The sequence below is a fragment of the Ipomoea nil genome, unplaced genomic scaffold (assembly GCF_001879475.1).
Source record: "Ipomoea nil cultivar Tokyo-kokei standard unplaced genomic scaffold, Asagao_1.1 scaffold1034, whole genome shotgun sequence".
NCBI classification, from domain to species: Eukaryota; Viridiplantae; Streptophyta; class Magnoliopsida; order Solanales; family Convolvulaceae; genus Ipomoea; species Ipomoea nil.
In genome coordinates this window covers 1,880,262-1,897,500 of record NW_017617462.1, presented here as the reverse complement: position 1 = coordinate 1,897,500, position 17,239 = coordinate 1,880,262, and the positions used below count along the sequence as shown (strand labels likewise).

Genomic DNA, 17,239 nt, shown 5'->3' with positions numbered 1-17,239 from the left:
ATAACTTGCCAAATGCTTATACTGATTTAAGAAGAATGACTACATCACATATTCCTGCCGAGAATGCTCCATCAAGTGTAGAAGTCCCCAAGGAATATAGTATACAATCTATACATACTGACCCCCCCCCCCCCCCATTGCCAGAAGCGTGGGAGACCAGTAAGTGTAAAAGATATAAATTTGTGGAAAACTAGGATTAGTAAAAGTTCTTAGTCACTCCAGAAAGTTTTCAATCGTTCAGAAGACGGAGAACCCAGTCAACCTGCACGTGTTCCATACAATATTAACACTAGGCATGCGGAACATCCAGATCAGAATACTGTGGGAAATGACAATGATTTGGTTGATATAAATATAGAAACTGTCATACACTTTGTTGGAAAGTTTTCAATCGTTTAGAAGATGGAGAACCCAGTCAACCTGCACGTGCTCCATATAATATTAACACTAGGGGTGCGGAACATCCAGATCGAGAAGAAGCTCTGAGGAGTGGAGAGACTCAGAGAATGGAAATGGCAAAGTGGCAAACCCTAGGTCTAAGCACGGTTTTATACTAAAACCATACTTCGGATCTCGGACGGGTTCGGGTGGGATAAATCATAACCCTACCCGTCCGCCTTTTATAGACACACATAGGCTAGCCGGTTCGGATATTATCCGAACTTCTCGAATTTCATCACCGTTCGGTGAATCATTGTTCGGGTCAGGCAGGTTGTTCGGATGGATCGGGTATTGCACAGCCCTATATATATGGGCAGAGCTACAGTGGGGGCAGCTGCCCCTCTCCCCCCACTCTCACCTCATATGTAATCCTTGTATGTATATATGTATATATAGTACAAGGTTGCGTATAAGTATAAACAAATAGATTGAAGCTAACAAGAGATGGGTAGATCAGTTGGCAAAGAACGTGTGTAATCCTATGGGAGATTAGGGTTTAAATTCTTGAAATGGTTCAGCATATTTTTTTAACAGGCTTCTCTTACAGACACAATTTATTTATGACTTTTAAAAATTAATGGTGAGATTTACACGCATATATATATATATATATATATATATATATATATATATATATATATATATATATATATATATATATATATATATATATATATATATATATATCATTCTTTTATATTAATAATGAGATATGTAATTTCAACACACACACACCATTTCTTTATGACTTTTAAAAATTAATGGTGAGATTTACACACACACATATATATCCTTCTTTTATATTAATAATGAGATGTATAATCTATAATGTGTTTTTTATTCGAATTATTTTATCAAATTAATTATGATTCATATTTTGTTATGAATATTTTTATAAAGTTTTGTTGTGTTTTATTTTTCGCACATATCCAACAATATTTATGACTATACTTTTAAGTGTTTCATTTTTATCAAACTATCTCTTTTATTTTAATGTGTTTCGCCCCCACTGGACAAAGTTTCTGGATCCCCCCATACATACATACATACATACATACATACATGCATATATATATATATATATATATATATATATAAGCATGTATGTAAAGTGTATTTTTGGTATTGTAATACAAGTTATTCCCAAGAGTGTGGGAATAGTAAATACTAAGGCCCTCCTAGGAATAGTTATTTCCACCTGCAAAGGGAATAGCTCATTCCTAGGAATGATATTCTCAAGAAAAAATACTAGAATAAATTTATTCCATGAACCAAACATGCCATAAATTTATTCCTAGAAATGGTATTCTATTACCGACTTATTCCATAAACCAAACATGTTGTAAGTATATTTCGATAATGAATACAAAGCATTTGATTGGATATGTTACTTGAAATTGTTTGGCTTGTTAATAAATTATTATAATGTGTTACATCAAGTAAATTTTTAGGTTAAGAATTACTGTCATTTTCGTTTGACAAATTCAAGACTACATTACACCATGTCTCCTAGATATACATTTTGTTTTTTAAAAAAATTAAAAATAAAAAAAATTATGGTCGTCACTGAACTATACACAGAATCACAACTAGGCCTTCAAATTAAAAAACAAAAAAATACAATTAAATTCTTGAACTACACAAAATCATACCATCAAACAAAAATGACAAATTCACCCATTAATTACTAAAGTAGCGATTACCATATTAAAAATATTTTTTAAAATTTTAATTTAATAATTCTAAATAAGAAATTAAATTTAAAAAAAAAAAAGAAAAAGAGAAAAGAGACAGGAGGAAGGGGTGAGTTCTTTAATTGTTAATTTAAAATTATTAAAATAAAATTTAAAAATATATTTTTTTAATCCAACAACCACTATGTCAAGAACGAATGGATAAATAAGTCACTTTTAAGTTCAATGGCATGATTTTAAGAAATGTATTGTTGCTTCTCCTCAATGAGTTATTATACCATAAAGGCATAGACAGATAAATAAGTCACTTTTAGGTCCACCTTGCAAGGTAAAACCTAATCCTAAACGACATATAAATTGTATACTTTTAATATTAGAATTGTGAACTTTTTAGAATATAAATTGTGTTTCTAAGTCAAAACACATAACAATTGTAGAAGAGAATTTGTGAATACAATATAAAGTCATCAAATTCTAATCTATTAATATTGTATAATTGCAATATTTGAAATAAACTTTTTTACACAAAACAAGATAATCAATTACATATATGTTGAGTTTGTTGACATTGTGTGTTCCTAGTATACAAATTATAAATTTTTAAAAGATAAATTGTGAATATTTAAATCCGAGTCCACCCGGGTCCACAAAATAACTTGCGCTTCTCAATTGCATTGGCCACCAACAGAATTTGGAATTTTAAATAACTTAAAACTAACCTATTACCGGCAGCCAGTAGCACATCTAACAAATAATGCTTCTTTTTTTTGGGTGAAGAACGAGAGGCAAATCCTCGGGTTACCGAGTAGCCGCGTCTGCCAGCAGAAGAGATACCAAACCAAATCAACCGGGGAATCTTCTAAGAAAGTAGTTCCCCAATCCCCAACTTGCCCCATGTTGGCTAAAAGATAACAAATAATGCTTTTGAATACACGATTAATCCACAACATCCTACCAACTAGACTTTGTTATCCTTCCTCGCGTCAGACTCAGTGTTGCTATCAAATCATTTCAAGCTTTGCTTCCTTTGCTGTTTTTAGCTTTCCTTTCTGTGGCGGCTTTTCTCTTTGCCTCTCTCTGAGCTTGCCTCTTCTCTTCCCTGCACAAAGCTCAACAGTTGTAAGAAATACTCTGAACAGGAATCCACTAGCCATTCCATTCTCAACTAGACACAGATGATGCTGATTGCAACCTCCATGATCCATATGAAATATGTCATTGATTATAAAACAGTTTCGCAGTGATGAGTAGTATATAATTGGCCATTCATTTCATGTCAAAACACATTAATTCATGCATGAAATTAAACCTACCTCGATTTCGTAATTTCCTCTCTCGATGGAGGCTTCCTCCTTTTTTTAGCCATTTGATTTTCTTCTTTCCTGTTAAGAGTTGAAGTGGCTTTTAATTTTCCATTTTCTTTTCCATCAAAGTTTTTCGGTGAATGTTTCTGATCATGTCTCTTCCTCTTTTTCGTAGTGTTTTGGCCTTTTACTTTTACTTCTGCGGTGGAACTATACTTCATTTTTCCATCACCCTCTTTATCCAAGAGTTTCTCAGTGCCCCCTTTGGCATCCTGCTTGCTGTTGTCAATCAACTCGTTACCTTCTGTTTCTTCTGATGCTTCACCGGGTGTCTGAGTTCGCTTGGAATTACTCATTTTCTTCAACTGCACAAGGAAACAAAAGCACAACTTAGTTGGAATAATATTCATACACATTCTACCCGCCTTTTCAGACAGAAATTTCCAAGGAAAGGTTCTTCTCAAGGATTTGATTATTGTCAAAAACACAATAAATAAACGAGTTTAAGATCCAAAAAGCAGAAAATTGCACTTGGGTGCACAAAAGCAGTAATAAAACGACAAGAAAAAGGGTTTTCCATTAGTAACATATAGGATTCAAGTACAAGTAGGAAATGGAAGTGTTTGCACTCAAATATATTATATTTTTAATTTTTTTGGAAAAATATGGAGTAATATGTTTCCCTAATCCTAATTTGTGCAAGTATATAGTATATAATTTCACAAGGCCCACCTTTGCAACAAAAAACCCATCCATGTTGTTGACATGAGGATAGAATCGGCGTGTCTTCTCTAAAGATGTGTGGAAGCGGTGTTGTCTAAACCGAATAAACCTGGAATATAAAACAAGCTTCATCAGCTACAGAAGTAAACTATTGAGTAAACACATAAGTAGAGAGCAGTTATACCCTGGACGGCCAAAATCAATTCCACACAGGACAAGTTTCACATCTCTCTTCTTCAGAGCATAGTCTATAACTGCTTCATTCTGCAAATTGCAAATTTGTGAAGAATGAGTTAACAGCATAGACTTCTTAAGGATTATCTTTTGGCATACACCACAAACCTCATCAACCATAATGGAGCATGTTGAATAGACGACATATCCTCCTGATTTTGAATTAGCATCCACCATATCAATTGCAGCAAGGATTAATTCCTGCAGACATAATAACAAATTAAAATAGTTCTGGAAGGCTAAAACATTAAGATAAAAAGCAAAATGCTATTTATATTTGAATGGATTGTGTTAAGAGTCTCACATTGATAAAATAAGAGAGGATATATGGTTTATAAGGCCATGGGTTAGACTAGCTAATTGGTTGGATTCAATCTTTTAGTGTGGTTTGGCCCAATTGAGTGACCCTAGCCCAATCTTAGTTTATAAGATATTGAACAGCTGATGAATATATACATACAAGCAAGAAGTTAAATGGGTGTTATATTGTCCAAGGTCATTAAGAAGCAGCAATCTCTTTATAAATACTTTCAAACTGGTTTCACGATAACTCCAAGAACAAGCTATTGAGTATTGAATATGAATGTTAGAAGAATATCCTTCTAAAGCACAAATCATAATGCAACCACTTTGGATGCAAAATAACCAACAAAATTCTTGCTTGTGGATCTTTCTAGGATAACTTCAATCAAAGCATGTATAACATTGCAACTACTACCGATAGAAAATGATCCAAATATACATCTAAAATGCCTCGCCATAGAAACAGATCTATACCTTCTGCAAGCGGGCACAATTCTGAATGTCATCAGCAGTTTTAGAAGTCTTCACAGACTCATCCTTAGATATGACCTGCATCATAGATAGAAATTGTCTAGTCAAAGATTAATAGAATCTAGAAAAGAGGAGCCACTAACTCTAAATCATACCCCAGTGCCACTGCAAGGAGCATCCAACAACACCCTATCAACTGAGTTTTGACCTAAAACTTTGGGCAGCTGCAATAATTTCACATAGGGAAAAGAAATGGAGTTTAGACTATTGAAAAGAATTACTATCAAGTGCACAGAAGAAGAAATACTAACTACTAAATGCAACACAGCAATAGAGCATCAAACATATCAAACACATTATAGAGTATTTGTTTGCAAACTATTTTTGTGATAGGTAAAATTTTATTAAAAGCAAAACAGAATACATCTAAACTCTAAAGCATACAAAAGAGTATCAAAGTTACCCTAGGACTAAAACCCATAGTAATTCTTGATACTAGAAAACCAAAGCACATCTTTGAATCTGAATAAACCCTTATAGATTTAGGGTGTGTTTGGTTCGCACATGGGAATCGGAATCGGAATGGGTATCAAATACTTGGTAATGGTAATGGGTTTTAGTGAAAGTATTTTGCATATTTGGTAGTAGGGTGGAATGAGAATGATTATCAATAATGTTGTTTGGGTATGTATGATCCTATAATGGGAATAAAGATTTTAAAAATACAAGAACACAAAATCAAGGCAATTGATTCTAATATAAAGATATCCAAAACACCAATATGAACAAAAAAATAAAAACAAAAATCTAAAAGCACTAATCAAAGGGGATGAGAAGGAATAAGGGAATGAAAGGGGATGATACCCTTATTTTATTTGGGTATGGGTTTTTCAATTAAGGATCTATTTGAAACCCATTGATAGTAGTGTTCTAAAAACCTATCAACCAAACGATACCAATCACTTTGATACCCATTCCTTAGAGCTAAACCTGTCAACCAAACACACCCTTAGTAGTAAACAAGTATACATGGCTTGTGATCAGCTATGAATACTTTCCACATGCCATGAACAAAACAAAGATCACCTAGTGACCCAGTTCATAAAAATTATGAACCTTTTTAGGAGACTGCAAGATGCATAAGCTTCACAGGATATCAAATTAACTTCCTTGAATGTATGAATTTGATATATGGAGGCTTTTTCCATTGTGTGGAAGGTGAAGAGAGAAAAAGGTACTAGTACTTCTTTGTTAATTTTAGCATATTCATGATGCAGACAAGGGGGGAAATCATTCAGATGATAAATAAAAAAAAATGGAGGAAAAAAATCCTGAACTGTATAAGAGTTGGAAAAACAATTATAGAAAGGCAAGCTTCTGACCTCTCTACCATCATAGTTGCAAACAATGGTATTTGTTACTCCCATGCGCTGTAAATTAGCAGCAAGTGATTTAAGTCTTGACTCCTTCATCTCATTTGCATAAACAATACCTAGTTACGGAGAGAGGGGGGAGCACATGCAAGAAAGCAACAAATATTATTCACAATAATGTGCAATTAACAGTCTTGGCATAATGCCAACATAATTTTAAACAAGAAAAGTTTACAAACAGCAAAGCAAGGATTTCTGTAAAAGATTTCGAATAAGACATAATCAAGTGCTTGTTTTGAAAATATATTGAAAGTTAGGAAAGCAACCAAGACAAAAAAAAAAAAAAAAAAAAAAAAAAAAAAAAAAAAAAAAAAAGGAGAAGTAATCTCTTATTTCTTAGCTAATCTTGGTATCAGGAGAAAGGAGAAAACATTGCAATTAACTCAAACGATGATGTGCTGTGAAGTGCTTATATTATGATCCATAAGATGAAAAGGAGTAATTCCTCAAAAGAATTGCAAAATACACATCTAGTGGCATAGAACATTCATTAATCAATTAGTCAATACATACCACTGTTTTTCATAAGAGCAGCAACATAAGTAGTTTTGCCACCAGGAGCAGCACTGCAATGCATACAAACTATTAAGTTAGAATGATGCAAGAGGTGTAAACAAGGTAATGGATTTATAACCGTGACTGCATAAGATTTTTGAAGAAAACCACAAAGTCAATAAATAAAAGGAGGAAGACCACCAGATACTCAGTGTTAACTATCGTCCAACTAGTAGATTTACTATTTTCACATTCTAACTATTAGCATAATTTTTAGAATAGCATAGTCATGATACAGTAAATTAGCCAAAGGCAACAGGTATACAAGTAAAAAGGAGTTGCTGTTACTTACGCCATGTCTACTATGCGTTCTTTTTCCTGAGGAGCAAGAGCCATCACAGGCAAAAATGAACTTGCACCTTGAAGCTGTTAATGTGCAATATATTGATGACGAACAATCAAATTAATAATTGAAAAGAATTAGGCTAAAGTTGACTGAGCATACCATGTAATGACCAGCCATATACTCAGGAGTTGCACCAATTGGTACTTGTGAGTCATATACAACCAATCCAACCTAGAGAGATTTCAAGTAGTGGCAAATCACAAATTTGAAATATAACAATATGATTAGTCAAATATATTTACAATTTTAGAGCAAGTCTCACCTTTGACCATTTGCTTAGCGGATCTAAATTGACACCCCTGTTCAACAGGACACCAGCCAAATCCCGTCTACGAGTCTAAATTTAACTCAATGATTACACACAATTAATACATGTACATGTCAAACTAGGAACAGATTACTCAAAAAGTAAAGCTGTGAGAGGAAACTCACCTTCAAAGTGTTTGTTCGAAGACACATTGGTCGAGGCTTTTCAAAGGCTTCAATAAGTTCCATAAGTTCAACAACAGGGAACATCTATAATTGAGATTATAAAGAAATAATCAAATTGCATACAAATCCAGCTTCCGAAAGAACCAAAAAAAAAAAAAAAAAAAAAAAAAAAAAAAAAAAAAAAACACACACACACACAAAGATAGCAATTTAGAAGTTGGCAAATCACCTCAACTAAAGTCTCAATCAGGAAATCATTGTACCCATAGTATGAAGCTAAATCCCTCTTAAGTTGGTCAACATAATCATTGCGTGTGACTCCTTCTTGCCTCAATGACTTGAAATTTGAAAGCACCCGTACAACTGATATTATAATATCCAAATAGAGAAAAAGGAGTAATTAACTTTAGTGCCGAAAAATAAAAATCTGCTAATAATGAATATTAATCATAGAACTCACCCTCTTTTATCCTCCTCTGGAGATTAGAGAGATCAGGGGGCCTCTGTGTTTCTTCTTCAAGTTCCTAAGTGTTATAAAAGCCATATTAAGTATTGAGCCTCTAAATGTGTACTAAAATACTAAGTAAAAGCGAAATATACCTCACTGGTAGGCAACCTGAATTCATCAGCTTCTTCTCTGATATTGAGCTGCAATTCCGCTTCTCCTTCCTCCTCTACCCTTTCTCTTTCCTTGTCAATAATCTTTGCCTTCTTCTCAATATCAGAAACGTCAGAATCCGAGCCTTCATCAGAATCCTCCTCCACAGCATCATCATAACCTTCATCATCATCGCTCCCTCCGAGAATATCATCCGCCATAGCATCATCTCCATCAGAAGACATATCAGAACCAGATTCACCTCCCAGCTCTTCTTCTTCTTCGGATGTTTCATGCTCGTCTTCGAGCTCTTCATCAGTTATTTCAGTAGCATCACTTAGGAGATTCTCTTTTTCCACTTTTTCCAACAAGCCAGCTTTGTCCTTCTTCTTCAGGTGAGATTTCTGAAATCCCCTACTCCTTCCCTTGCTAAGCTTCGGAGCAGCCATTGAAACTCGCAAAAACAATAATCGCGTAGGGTTTAGGGTTTTTCTTAGAATAGCAAATTATTTAGGGCATCCAACCAAATGGTTCTTGGTAGGGTTTCTTCAGGGAAAAAAAAATGGCTAGAGGTTTTTAAGTAAGGAAAATACTATATACACTTTTTACTTCCAATTTATATTCCCTTTCATAAATTCATGATGTAAATATTTGTCCTGTGATCTATATAGTGAAAATATCATGTTTGCTCAAGAAATAAAAGCAATCACTATTGCATGGGCCATGATCCACACAATTGTGTGAATCATAAATAAAAAAATATATTTTTTTAATATACTAAATGTACATTATTTGTATATTAAAAGTACATTATTTTATAGGGTGAATCAACGATTTGGTCCCTCACTTATTCGCGACTTGTCAATGTTGCCCCTGAATCACGTATTCATCAATTTAGTCCCCGAAAATAATTGTTTTTCGTCAAATAAGTCCCTCAGGCCGTTTTCCGTCATGTCTCAGGCGAGACCTCCGATTTGCCCTGGGCATTTTGGTCTTTTCACGCCTTCTTCTTCATTAACTCTGACCAAACTTCGCCGGAGAAGCTCAAGCTCGCCGGAGGGAACTTCATCTCTTCCGCCGACGTCAGCTTCACCTCCGATTTCAGAGCTTTCCAGAATCGCAAGCAAATCAAAGCAACACTACAACATTTTTACGCCCCGGTCTACTCCAGGGGAAGACAATCAAACAGAGAAAAAGCAACGCAGCAATGGTGTTGATCGAAGCCGTGCCATCCTCTGACGAAACGTCAAAGCCAAAACCGCCACCAGTCAAGGCAGCTGAAGCATCGACAGGCGTTGGTTCGTCCTCTGCGGCTGCGCCGGCGGCATCTGGATATGGTTCCGATGGTTACGAGACTGCTAGCGATACCGAACTTAACGAGATCAATGAGGCAGAAGGGAAGAAAGAGGAACAAAATCTTAGTCACAGTAGTGTAAAGGACGAGAAAGCAAAAGAAGATTATGGGAGCCCTGCCACATCAATATCGTCGTCTTCTTCGGGTGGAAATGAAGAGGCGCCGAAACAGAAAATGGAATCCGACATGGATCAACTTCACGAGGTTCTCTATCTCTCTCTCTCTCTCTCAATGCATATGACTCCGATGCTAAATTTGTATATGCTTATGTTGCATTTAGTGATTTTGAAAAGAGTAAGCTAAATAAGGGAATAAATATCTTCTACTCTGCTGCTGGAGAATGATGTTTATGCATTGTGATTTCCGGCATTCATTGGAGCTTTGTAATCCAACGATGCGTTGGGGGTGCGCCGGCGATCCCCCGGCAGATCGCGGCGACAGGCGGCGGCTAGCTCCGTCTCGATCTCTTCTCTCTCGGTAAAAGCTGAGCAACAACAACATCCGACGGCGAGACAAGGTCCATGGACCTACATCTCCCCTCCCTCTCTCTGGTGGAATCACGAAGAGGCGGAAGCAGCAGATCGGAGCAGCGACCTCCGCCCCTGGCAGTTGATCCCTCCCGGCGAAGCAGCAAACCGGCAATAGAGTTTTCCGGCGAACTTGAGCTTCTCCGGCGAAGTTTGGTCAGAGTTAATGAAGAAGAAGGCGTGAAAAGACCAAAATGCCCAGGGCAAATCGGAGGTCTCGCCTGAGACATGACGGAAAACGGCCTGAGGGACTTATTTGACGAAAAATAATTATTTTCGGGGACTAAATTGATGAATACGTGATTCAGGGGCAACATTGACAAGTCGCGAATAAGTGAGGGACCAAATCGTTGATTCACCCTATTTTATATATACGATCAAATAATGTACCTTTAGTACATAAATAATGTACATTTAGTATATTAAAAATGTACCCTATATTCATGGTCCACTCAAATTATGTGGACCATGGTCCGTACAATAATTTGTCAATAAAAGTGATGAAGTAGAATTTAAGAGTACATAGTAGAACTCTTTAACTAATTAGTATTTTACTAGCACGACCAAAATTTTAGTTTATATATATATATATATATGTGTGTGTGTGTGTGTGTGTGTGTGTGTGTGTATTAATTATTGTTTTAACATTTCTACAATCTACAATTTTAATAAGAGCCAATAATGTTAGGCCCTTAACTGGAATTAAAAAAAAATATCGATACTATTTGTTTCTTAAAATGAATGGTTCATAGTATTTTGATTTTAGTATTTTTAATAATTTTCCTTATTTACCCTTTATTATATTATTTTTTCCTTAAATAACATTAAATTCTGTTAGTATAAACTTTATTAATGAAATATTCCGTTAACTATTTATTATTCTTAACTTATTCATTAATTTCTATAAGAAATGTCTTAGGTTCGAACCTCATTCCAATTAGAGTTAGCATAATTGTTAAACATATACTACAAATATGTTAAAATGTATTAAAATATAAAATATAAAATTTAACATAAACTTTGGTCAAATAATTAGTCCGACTAAATACATAGCATTCAATGATTATAAATCAGGAACTTTGATAATCATTTGATTTTCTTTCATTAAAAAAAAATAAATTTAAGTTCAGTTTTTTTTTTTCGTTTAATTAATCTTCTTTTGATTATTGAGAACAAAACTTAATATTTCAATTATGCTTTTATCAATGCATGAAAACTTCTAAAGAAATTTGTAAGTTAATTTTTACTATATTATTATAATAATATCTATTGTAACTTTATATTTTGAATTATTTATTATCATCATCTATTGAGAGCAATTGTATGATGAATCCCTCTATGATACTACCAATAACTCAATTGCACATGACACACTATCAATAACAAAAAAAAAAAAAAAAAAAAAAACATGCACGGAAGATGAAAACAATAACAATGCTAACCTAAAAGAGAATTAGAAAAATTTAAACCAAAAATAGTATTTATTTAGATTATCGCTTTTAGACTTAGTACCTAGATTAACGTTATTATAAAGTTGCAAACATTTATTTTTGTGACAGTTATATATAATCAATCTCTCATATATTATCTTGCATTTATATACTTTAAATTACCGATTTAAATAAACAAATTTAATATTTATTTACCTATGCATGAACATCTCCTATATAATATTGCATTGGTATACTTTGAAATACTTATTTAAAAATAAGTATTGGGCATTATCTTATTCGCGCAAAGCGCGTAGAAAAACTAGTTATAATAATAAAAGAAAAACATACCAAAGACCTTGTAGTCAAAGAATTTCGCCTTTTATTAAAGCAAGCAAAGTTGCTAAGAAATTTACAATAGGATTGAGTCAATAATTCTGAGTTTTATTGGATATCTACCGTATCACACCTAACATCAAATTCCAAAACCAAAAGAAAGTTGTAATTGTCATTTTGGATTGAAGTTGTAGAAGATTAATAAAAAAAAAATATACGATGAACCCTTAAACTCCTAAGTCGCTCCAATCATCTCTATTATAAAATAGCCATACACTAGTACAGATTTGTAAATCCGCTACCCTTGTACAGGGCTATCTGCTACCCTTGTACAAGGGTAGCGTATACGAGGGTCGCGGAAACCCTATATGTTTCCGCGTCCCTTGTTGAGTGGTAGCGGATTACTAGAATATCCGCTGCCCTTCTTCTGATAGAAGGGTAGCGGATTAGTGCTTATGTTACTACTTCATTCGCTACTCTTTCTTCATAGAAAGGGTAGCGGATTTGTTTTTTTATTTTAAAAATAATTTATTATTTTTAAAATTCCTAATTTTTTTTTTTAAAATCCTATAAAAATTTATATTCACAAATTAAATATATATCAACACAATATTATAAAAACAATACTCCCATCGATCAACCTAACACAATATTATCAATAATACAATTTCAACACTATCATAATCCATCCAAATACTTTCAACACATACAATACTCTCACAATACATCGTAATATATATATAGTTAACACATGCATTACCTAAAAACTTTTAATTAACCAACTAGCAAAAAAAAAACAAGTTAATTACATGCACTCTTCCAAGAAGTACTTTGCCCAATAGTCTCGAATCTCATCAATTTCATCGGTAGAGTACGGATTGCTTTCAAATACCTACAAAATAATTTAAGTAATCAAATTATTAAATATATTAATTAATAAAATATAATTGAACTATAAATACTTCTATTTAAATTCACTTACCTCATCTAATTTATCAACAGTTGAATATTTTGTCACAATATCAAACATGTATCGCATCACAATAATAACAATAATAATAATTCAACATTAGAAAGTTAAATTTGAACAATAATAATTCAATCTTTTCCCCTTTCTTAAGTTCAAATAGATGGGCACCCCCACCTCAATGTGCATGCTATATGCAAGGATTATAAGCTAAGCAAACAAGCAAACAGTCATGCACCTTCTTAACTCTACTGCCCTCTCAGGTATAAAACAGTTCAGCTCTTTAAGAGGTAAGCCAGATTATGACCACCTGTTACACCAGCTGAAACTGCCTTCACCAATTCAGTTCACAGTTCTTACACAGCACAACGGATAATAGAAAGCAAAAATGACAGTTGCACAACCTATATTATTCCATATTCTGGACAAGAAGCCTGCAATTGCTTCCCAAGGCCCCCAGGATCCCATATATAGCTCTGCAAATCACCCTCACCTTCCCCATTCTCTCTTCTTTTTTCAACTTTCTTCTTATTTCCACAACACCCCACTCTCATTTTTCTTTCAATACACAATCCCTCCCAGCCAGCACCACAAAATAAGGCCTCCCTTCAACTTGCAGAATAAATTAATATGCAATACTACTCTTAAACACTGTTGTTGACAATTCAAAAATCAAGCACTTAAATAAATTAATATGCAATACTACTCTTAGACATTTTTATTTAATGTCTAACCATTTGGGCAAAGCTCACCATTTTAAGCAGAAGAAGAAGCATAAGAAGGCAACTAACAAATGATAGCTAAGGTGTAATTGACACAAACTTCTTCGAATATGGTCCAATTGCCCTATTGCGCTCATCAAATTGAACTGAAATTTGTTCATTTGCTCTCTTCTTTTTCAAATTTCTGCAAGAGTTAGGACCTCTTCTTCTAGGTGATGCAGAAGCAGGAATAGATGTAAATATAACAGGTGAAAAGAGCACTAAATTAACTCCACGTTGGAATTTGATGGGCATGGATGACCAATGCAAACAAATATAAGATAATAATACTTAATTATCTCTTTTTTTTTACAAGTGTCTGGTAACCATCAATTGTAAGTTGTAACTAAAGGCTTATAGCAGAAACATGTGAAATGTTTTCCCTTTTTCATTATCAATCTAGTGCCAATATTGAGTCACCAATAACTTTCTGGACAGTATTGATAATCTATATGGTCTGAAGCAATTCTGAAAGTGTTCCAAATACCTATAAAAGTATCCTACTAAAATGCTGTGCATAAAAATGTCATAAAAGATAACATTATACCTCTAAACCTCCTAAACGAATTGAAAGAAACATACGCACGAAAAACTGAACCAGTAATTTAATCCCATGAAAACCTAGATATATCATTGGATTATGCCATCACCTTGTTGTCAATGCCGCGAAATGATGTTGTGTATGGATTCTCATCACCAGCTTCATTTGTATGGTTGTAGACAACATCTAAGATGACCTATAAAGTTGAGAAAAAGTTAGTGCATCACAAAACACAGCATACACATTGACTGTAGAGAACAAGCTATATCCCACAGAAATTCAAGAGCAAATAATACACCTCTATTCCCGCATCATGCAAAACCTTGACCATTTCTTTGAACTCCCTAGAAGCATTAATGGGTCCCCCACCAGCAGTTGCATAGCGACTCATAGGAGCAAAGAAATTCATTGTTGAATAACCCCATGTGTTTATCTTCAAAATACAAATTTCCCATGCATTATACCACACAGAAGCAGAGTTACTCATGAGTCATGACAGGTAATGAAGAGACTAATTGATAAAAGGGTGGTCAATCAAATCTTACCATATGGTCTCGTGGATTTGGCCTCCTTTGAAATTCCAATTCATCAAACTCAAAAATAGGCAGTAACTCAACTGCGTTGATACCAAGCTCTAAAAGATGTGGAATCTTCACATGCCAATGATGAACAATACTGTGTTCAATACAATTGTGGTGAATTATGTGAAACTAAAAGGTCACAGTCATCACCTTTTCAATCACACCAAGGTAGCTCCCTCTTATGTCTGGATCCAGGCCACTTGATTCACCGGTTGTAAAAGCACGGACATTCATCTCGTATATTACAAGATCTTTCTACAAACAGGAAAAAAAAAATTGCAGGACAATGAGATGTAGCACGGCATCTGAAGAATCAGTAAGTGCTGTTAAACTGAACGTATATAACGTAAAAAAAGAATCAAATGCCATGGTATGCATGAGCATGTAATGCTACACAAATAAAATTTTCAGGCATCTTGCAAAGCTTAAATATCTAATGTTAAGCTAAGTAATTTGACAGGAAACTAAAGTTATCTTCATATCTGCAGGCTAGCAAGTGGAAGTAGAGCACTCAAGAAACTCATTTTAATCTACCTCAGGAATATTTGGAAGCTTGTAGTTGTCACCCCAGTCAAAAGGCAAACTATCAAAATCATAAGTTCCATAAAATGTGCACATCCTATTGCTGACATCTCCAAAAAGTCGACAACCTTCAATTAGCTTTGCATAGGGATCTATTAGAACATTTCTGCTGTCAAATCGATGTCCCTTATTCCAACTCCGAGGACCATCAATGCAATAGCCATACTGTACTCCACTACGAGGCAGATCCTGCATGACAAAAGCTTAAGAGTATGCATTATAAACATATATAATTAATTGAAGATACAGAATAACAAGCAAGGTGACTTTAAAATAATGGCAATAACATAAAAGAGGTATGTCTGAGAAGAATATATCCCCATTTCCAAAGATAGAGAAATCTAAAAACTTTACTCAGATATTCTTTATGTAAGCTGTTAACAGTATGTTGATATTTCATGCAGTAGTTGAAAATGGAAAATGGCGATAACAGAATTTACTTGGTCCCAAGACTCCAAGAGATTTCTTCAATTTCAAAGAGGAAACTCACAACTGCTCCCCTTTGTTAGAATTAGTTTAAATTACTATATAAACAAATCTGAAAGAAGCATTGCCAACAGCAGCTAATCAAAACAATAAATTCACTATCCTACTCATTTCTTCTTGTCATATTTTGATGCTGAACATATTTTATACAGATGTGCACTCGGACTTCTGAGTTAGATCTGAACTCCAGGGTACTGCACAGGCTTGTCTCCATGAAAATCAGGATAACTATTAATTAATAGACTAGTAGCAATTTTTATGGTTACTCTATTTATTGCCATACCACAATATCATTGTTTCGTTAGTTCCCTTCTTTTTTCTACATAAATAAATGTATTTCAAATAGGCAAAAGATGATTACCATGCTGTAAGAAAGTAATGGAAGCCTGGAGAAAATTATCACCTTACCAACATGCCACAGAAAGCAAGTATAAAAGCTGTTTACTCACTTTCAAAATCACAAGAAGGCAATGTTAGAGCAATGACTATTACTACCTCAACACATATGTGCCATATATCCTCAGTTCGGTTAATCCTTGGATCCAATGCCAATTCAATGGTCCCAGCATCAACACTGTCATGTGTTGTAAAGACATGCATGTAATTAATAGAAACATTATCTCCAATAATTTCAAGCAGGCGACCCTGTGGCGGTGGAGACGGCGGATGAGGGCGTGGGGCGGTGAATCGACGATGAGACGGTGGTCGAGGCCGTGTCCTCGCCGGAGATGCGGTGATCGAGGGTGTGAGATCAATTTGCAGAAGCCTAGCTTGGATGTGAGATGTGAGCGGTGTGAGATGTGAGGGGTGTGAGATGTGAGCGGTGAGAGGAGAGAACGCGTTGTACGAGGGTTAGGTTTTTCTAATTTAAGTTTTTTTTTTTTTTATTTTTTTATTTTTTTTTTTTTTATAATATCGTTTCCGCTGCCCTTTGCTACGCGAAAGGGCAGCGGAAACTCTTGCCGTCTTTTTTTTTTTTTAAACCACTACCCTTCTTTTAGAAAGGGTAGCGGTTTCTTATTCATTTAATTACAATTATGCCACCGTCCCTTTTTTAAAAATAATACACTACCCTTGTTTAAAGAAGGGTAGTTAAAAGTAGAATTTCTTTGCTCTATTCTGTACTAGTGATAAGAAGTA

General features: G+C 34.5%; 2 protein-coding genes and 1 long non-coding RNA gene across 5 annotated transcripts; 1 reads left to right on the top strand and 2 right to left on the bottom strand.

Moving 5' to 3' along the window:
* Nucleotides 1-2,695: 2,695 nt before the first annotated feature.
* On the bottom strand, nucleotides 2,696-9,038 carry LOC109180834 (25S rRNA (cytosine-C(5))-methyltransferase nop2-like). Its single transcript, XM_019330559.1, has 16 exons — nucleotides 8,537-9,038; nucleotides 8,397-8,460; nucleotides 8,166-8,299; nucleotides 7,937-8,020; nucleotides 7,767-7,841; nucleotides 7,604-7,675; nucleotides 7,451-7,524; nucleotides 7,117-7,169; nucleotides 6,553-6,662; nucleotides 5,326-5,394; nucleotides 5,174-5,248; nucleotides 4,505-4,597; nucleotides 4,347-4,426; nucleotides 4,172-4,271; nucleotides 3,449-3,804; nucleotides 2,696-3,234 (listed from the first exon to the last, which is right to left on the bottom strand). Exons 1-16 carry the CDS (start codon nucleotides 8,981-8,983, stop codon nucleotides 3,147-3,149), a joined length of 1,974 nt encoding a protein of 657 aa, XP_019186104.1. The 5' UTR covers nucleotides 8,984-9,038; the 3' UTR covers nucleotides 2,696-3,146.
* Nucleotides 9,039-10,011: 973 nt separating this feature from the next.
* On the top strand, nucleotides 10,012-16,459 carry LOC109180710. The gene is made up of 3 exons (XR_002054104.1): nucleotides 10,012-10,092; nucleotides 12,341-12,343; nucleotides 16,446-16,459. It is a non-coding gene; the product is annotated as an uncharacterized LOC109180710 (long non-coding RNA).
* On the bottom strand, nucleotides 12,978-16,714 carry LOC109180709 (isoamylase 3, chloroplastic-like). Of its 3 annotated transcripts, none has more exons than XM_019330417.1 (7): nucleotides 16,595-16,714; nucleotides 15,566-15,802; nucleotides 15,182-15,286; nucleotides 14,996-15,100; nucleotides 14,749-14,883; nucleotides 14,560-14,646; nucleotides 12,978-13,073 (listed from the first exon to the last, which is right to left on the bottom strand). In XM_019330417.1, exons 1-7 carry the CDS (start codon nucleotides 16,697-16,699, stop codon nucleotides 12,987-12,989), a joined length of 861 nt encoding a protein of 286 aa, XP_019185962.1. In that variant the 5' UTR covers nucleotides 16,700-16,714; the 3' UTR covers nucleotides 12,978-12,986. The 3 variants fall into 3 exon arrangements, with proteins under 3 accessions (XP_019185962.1, XP_019185963.1, XP_019185964.1); XM_019330418.1 differs by lacking the exon at nucleotides 12,978-13,073 and adding an exon at nucleotides 14,343-14,396; XM_019330419.1 differs by lacking the exon at nucleotides 12,978-13,073 and adding an exon at nucleotides 14,378-14,420.
* Between the last annotated feature and the right edge of the window lie 525 nt (nucleotides 16,715-17,239).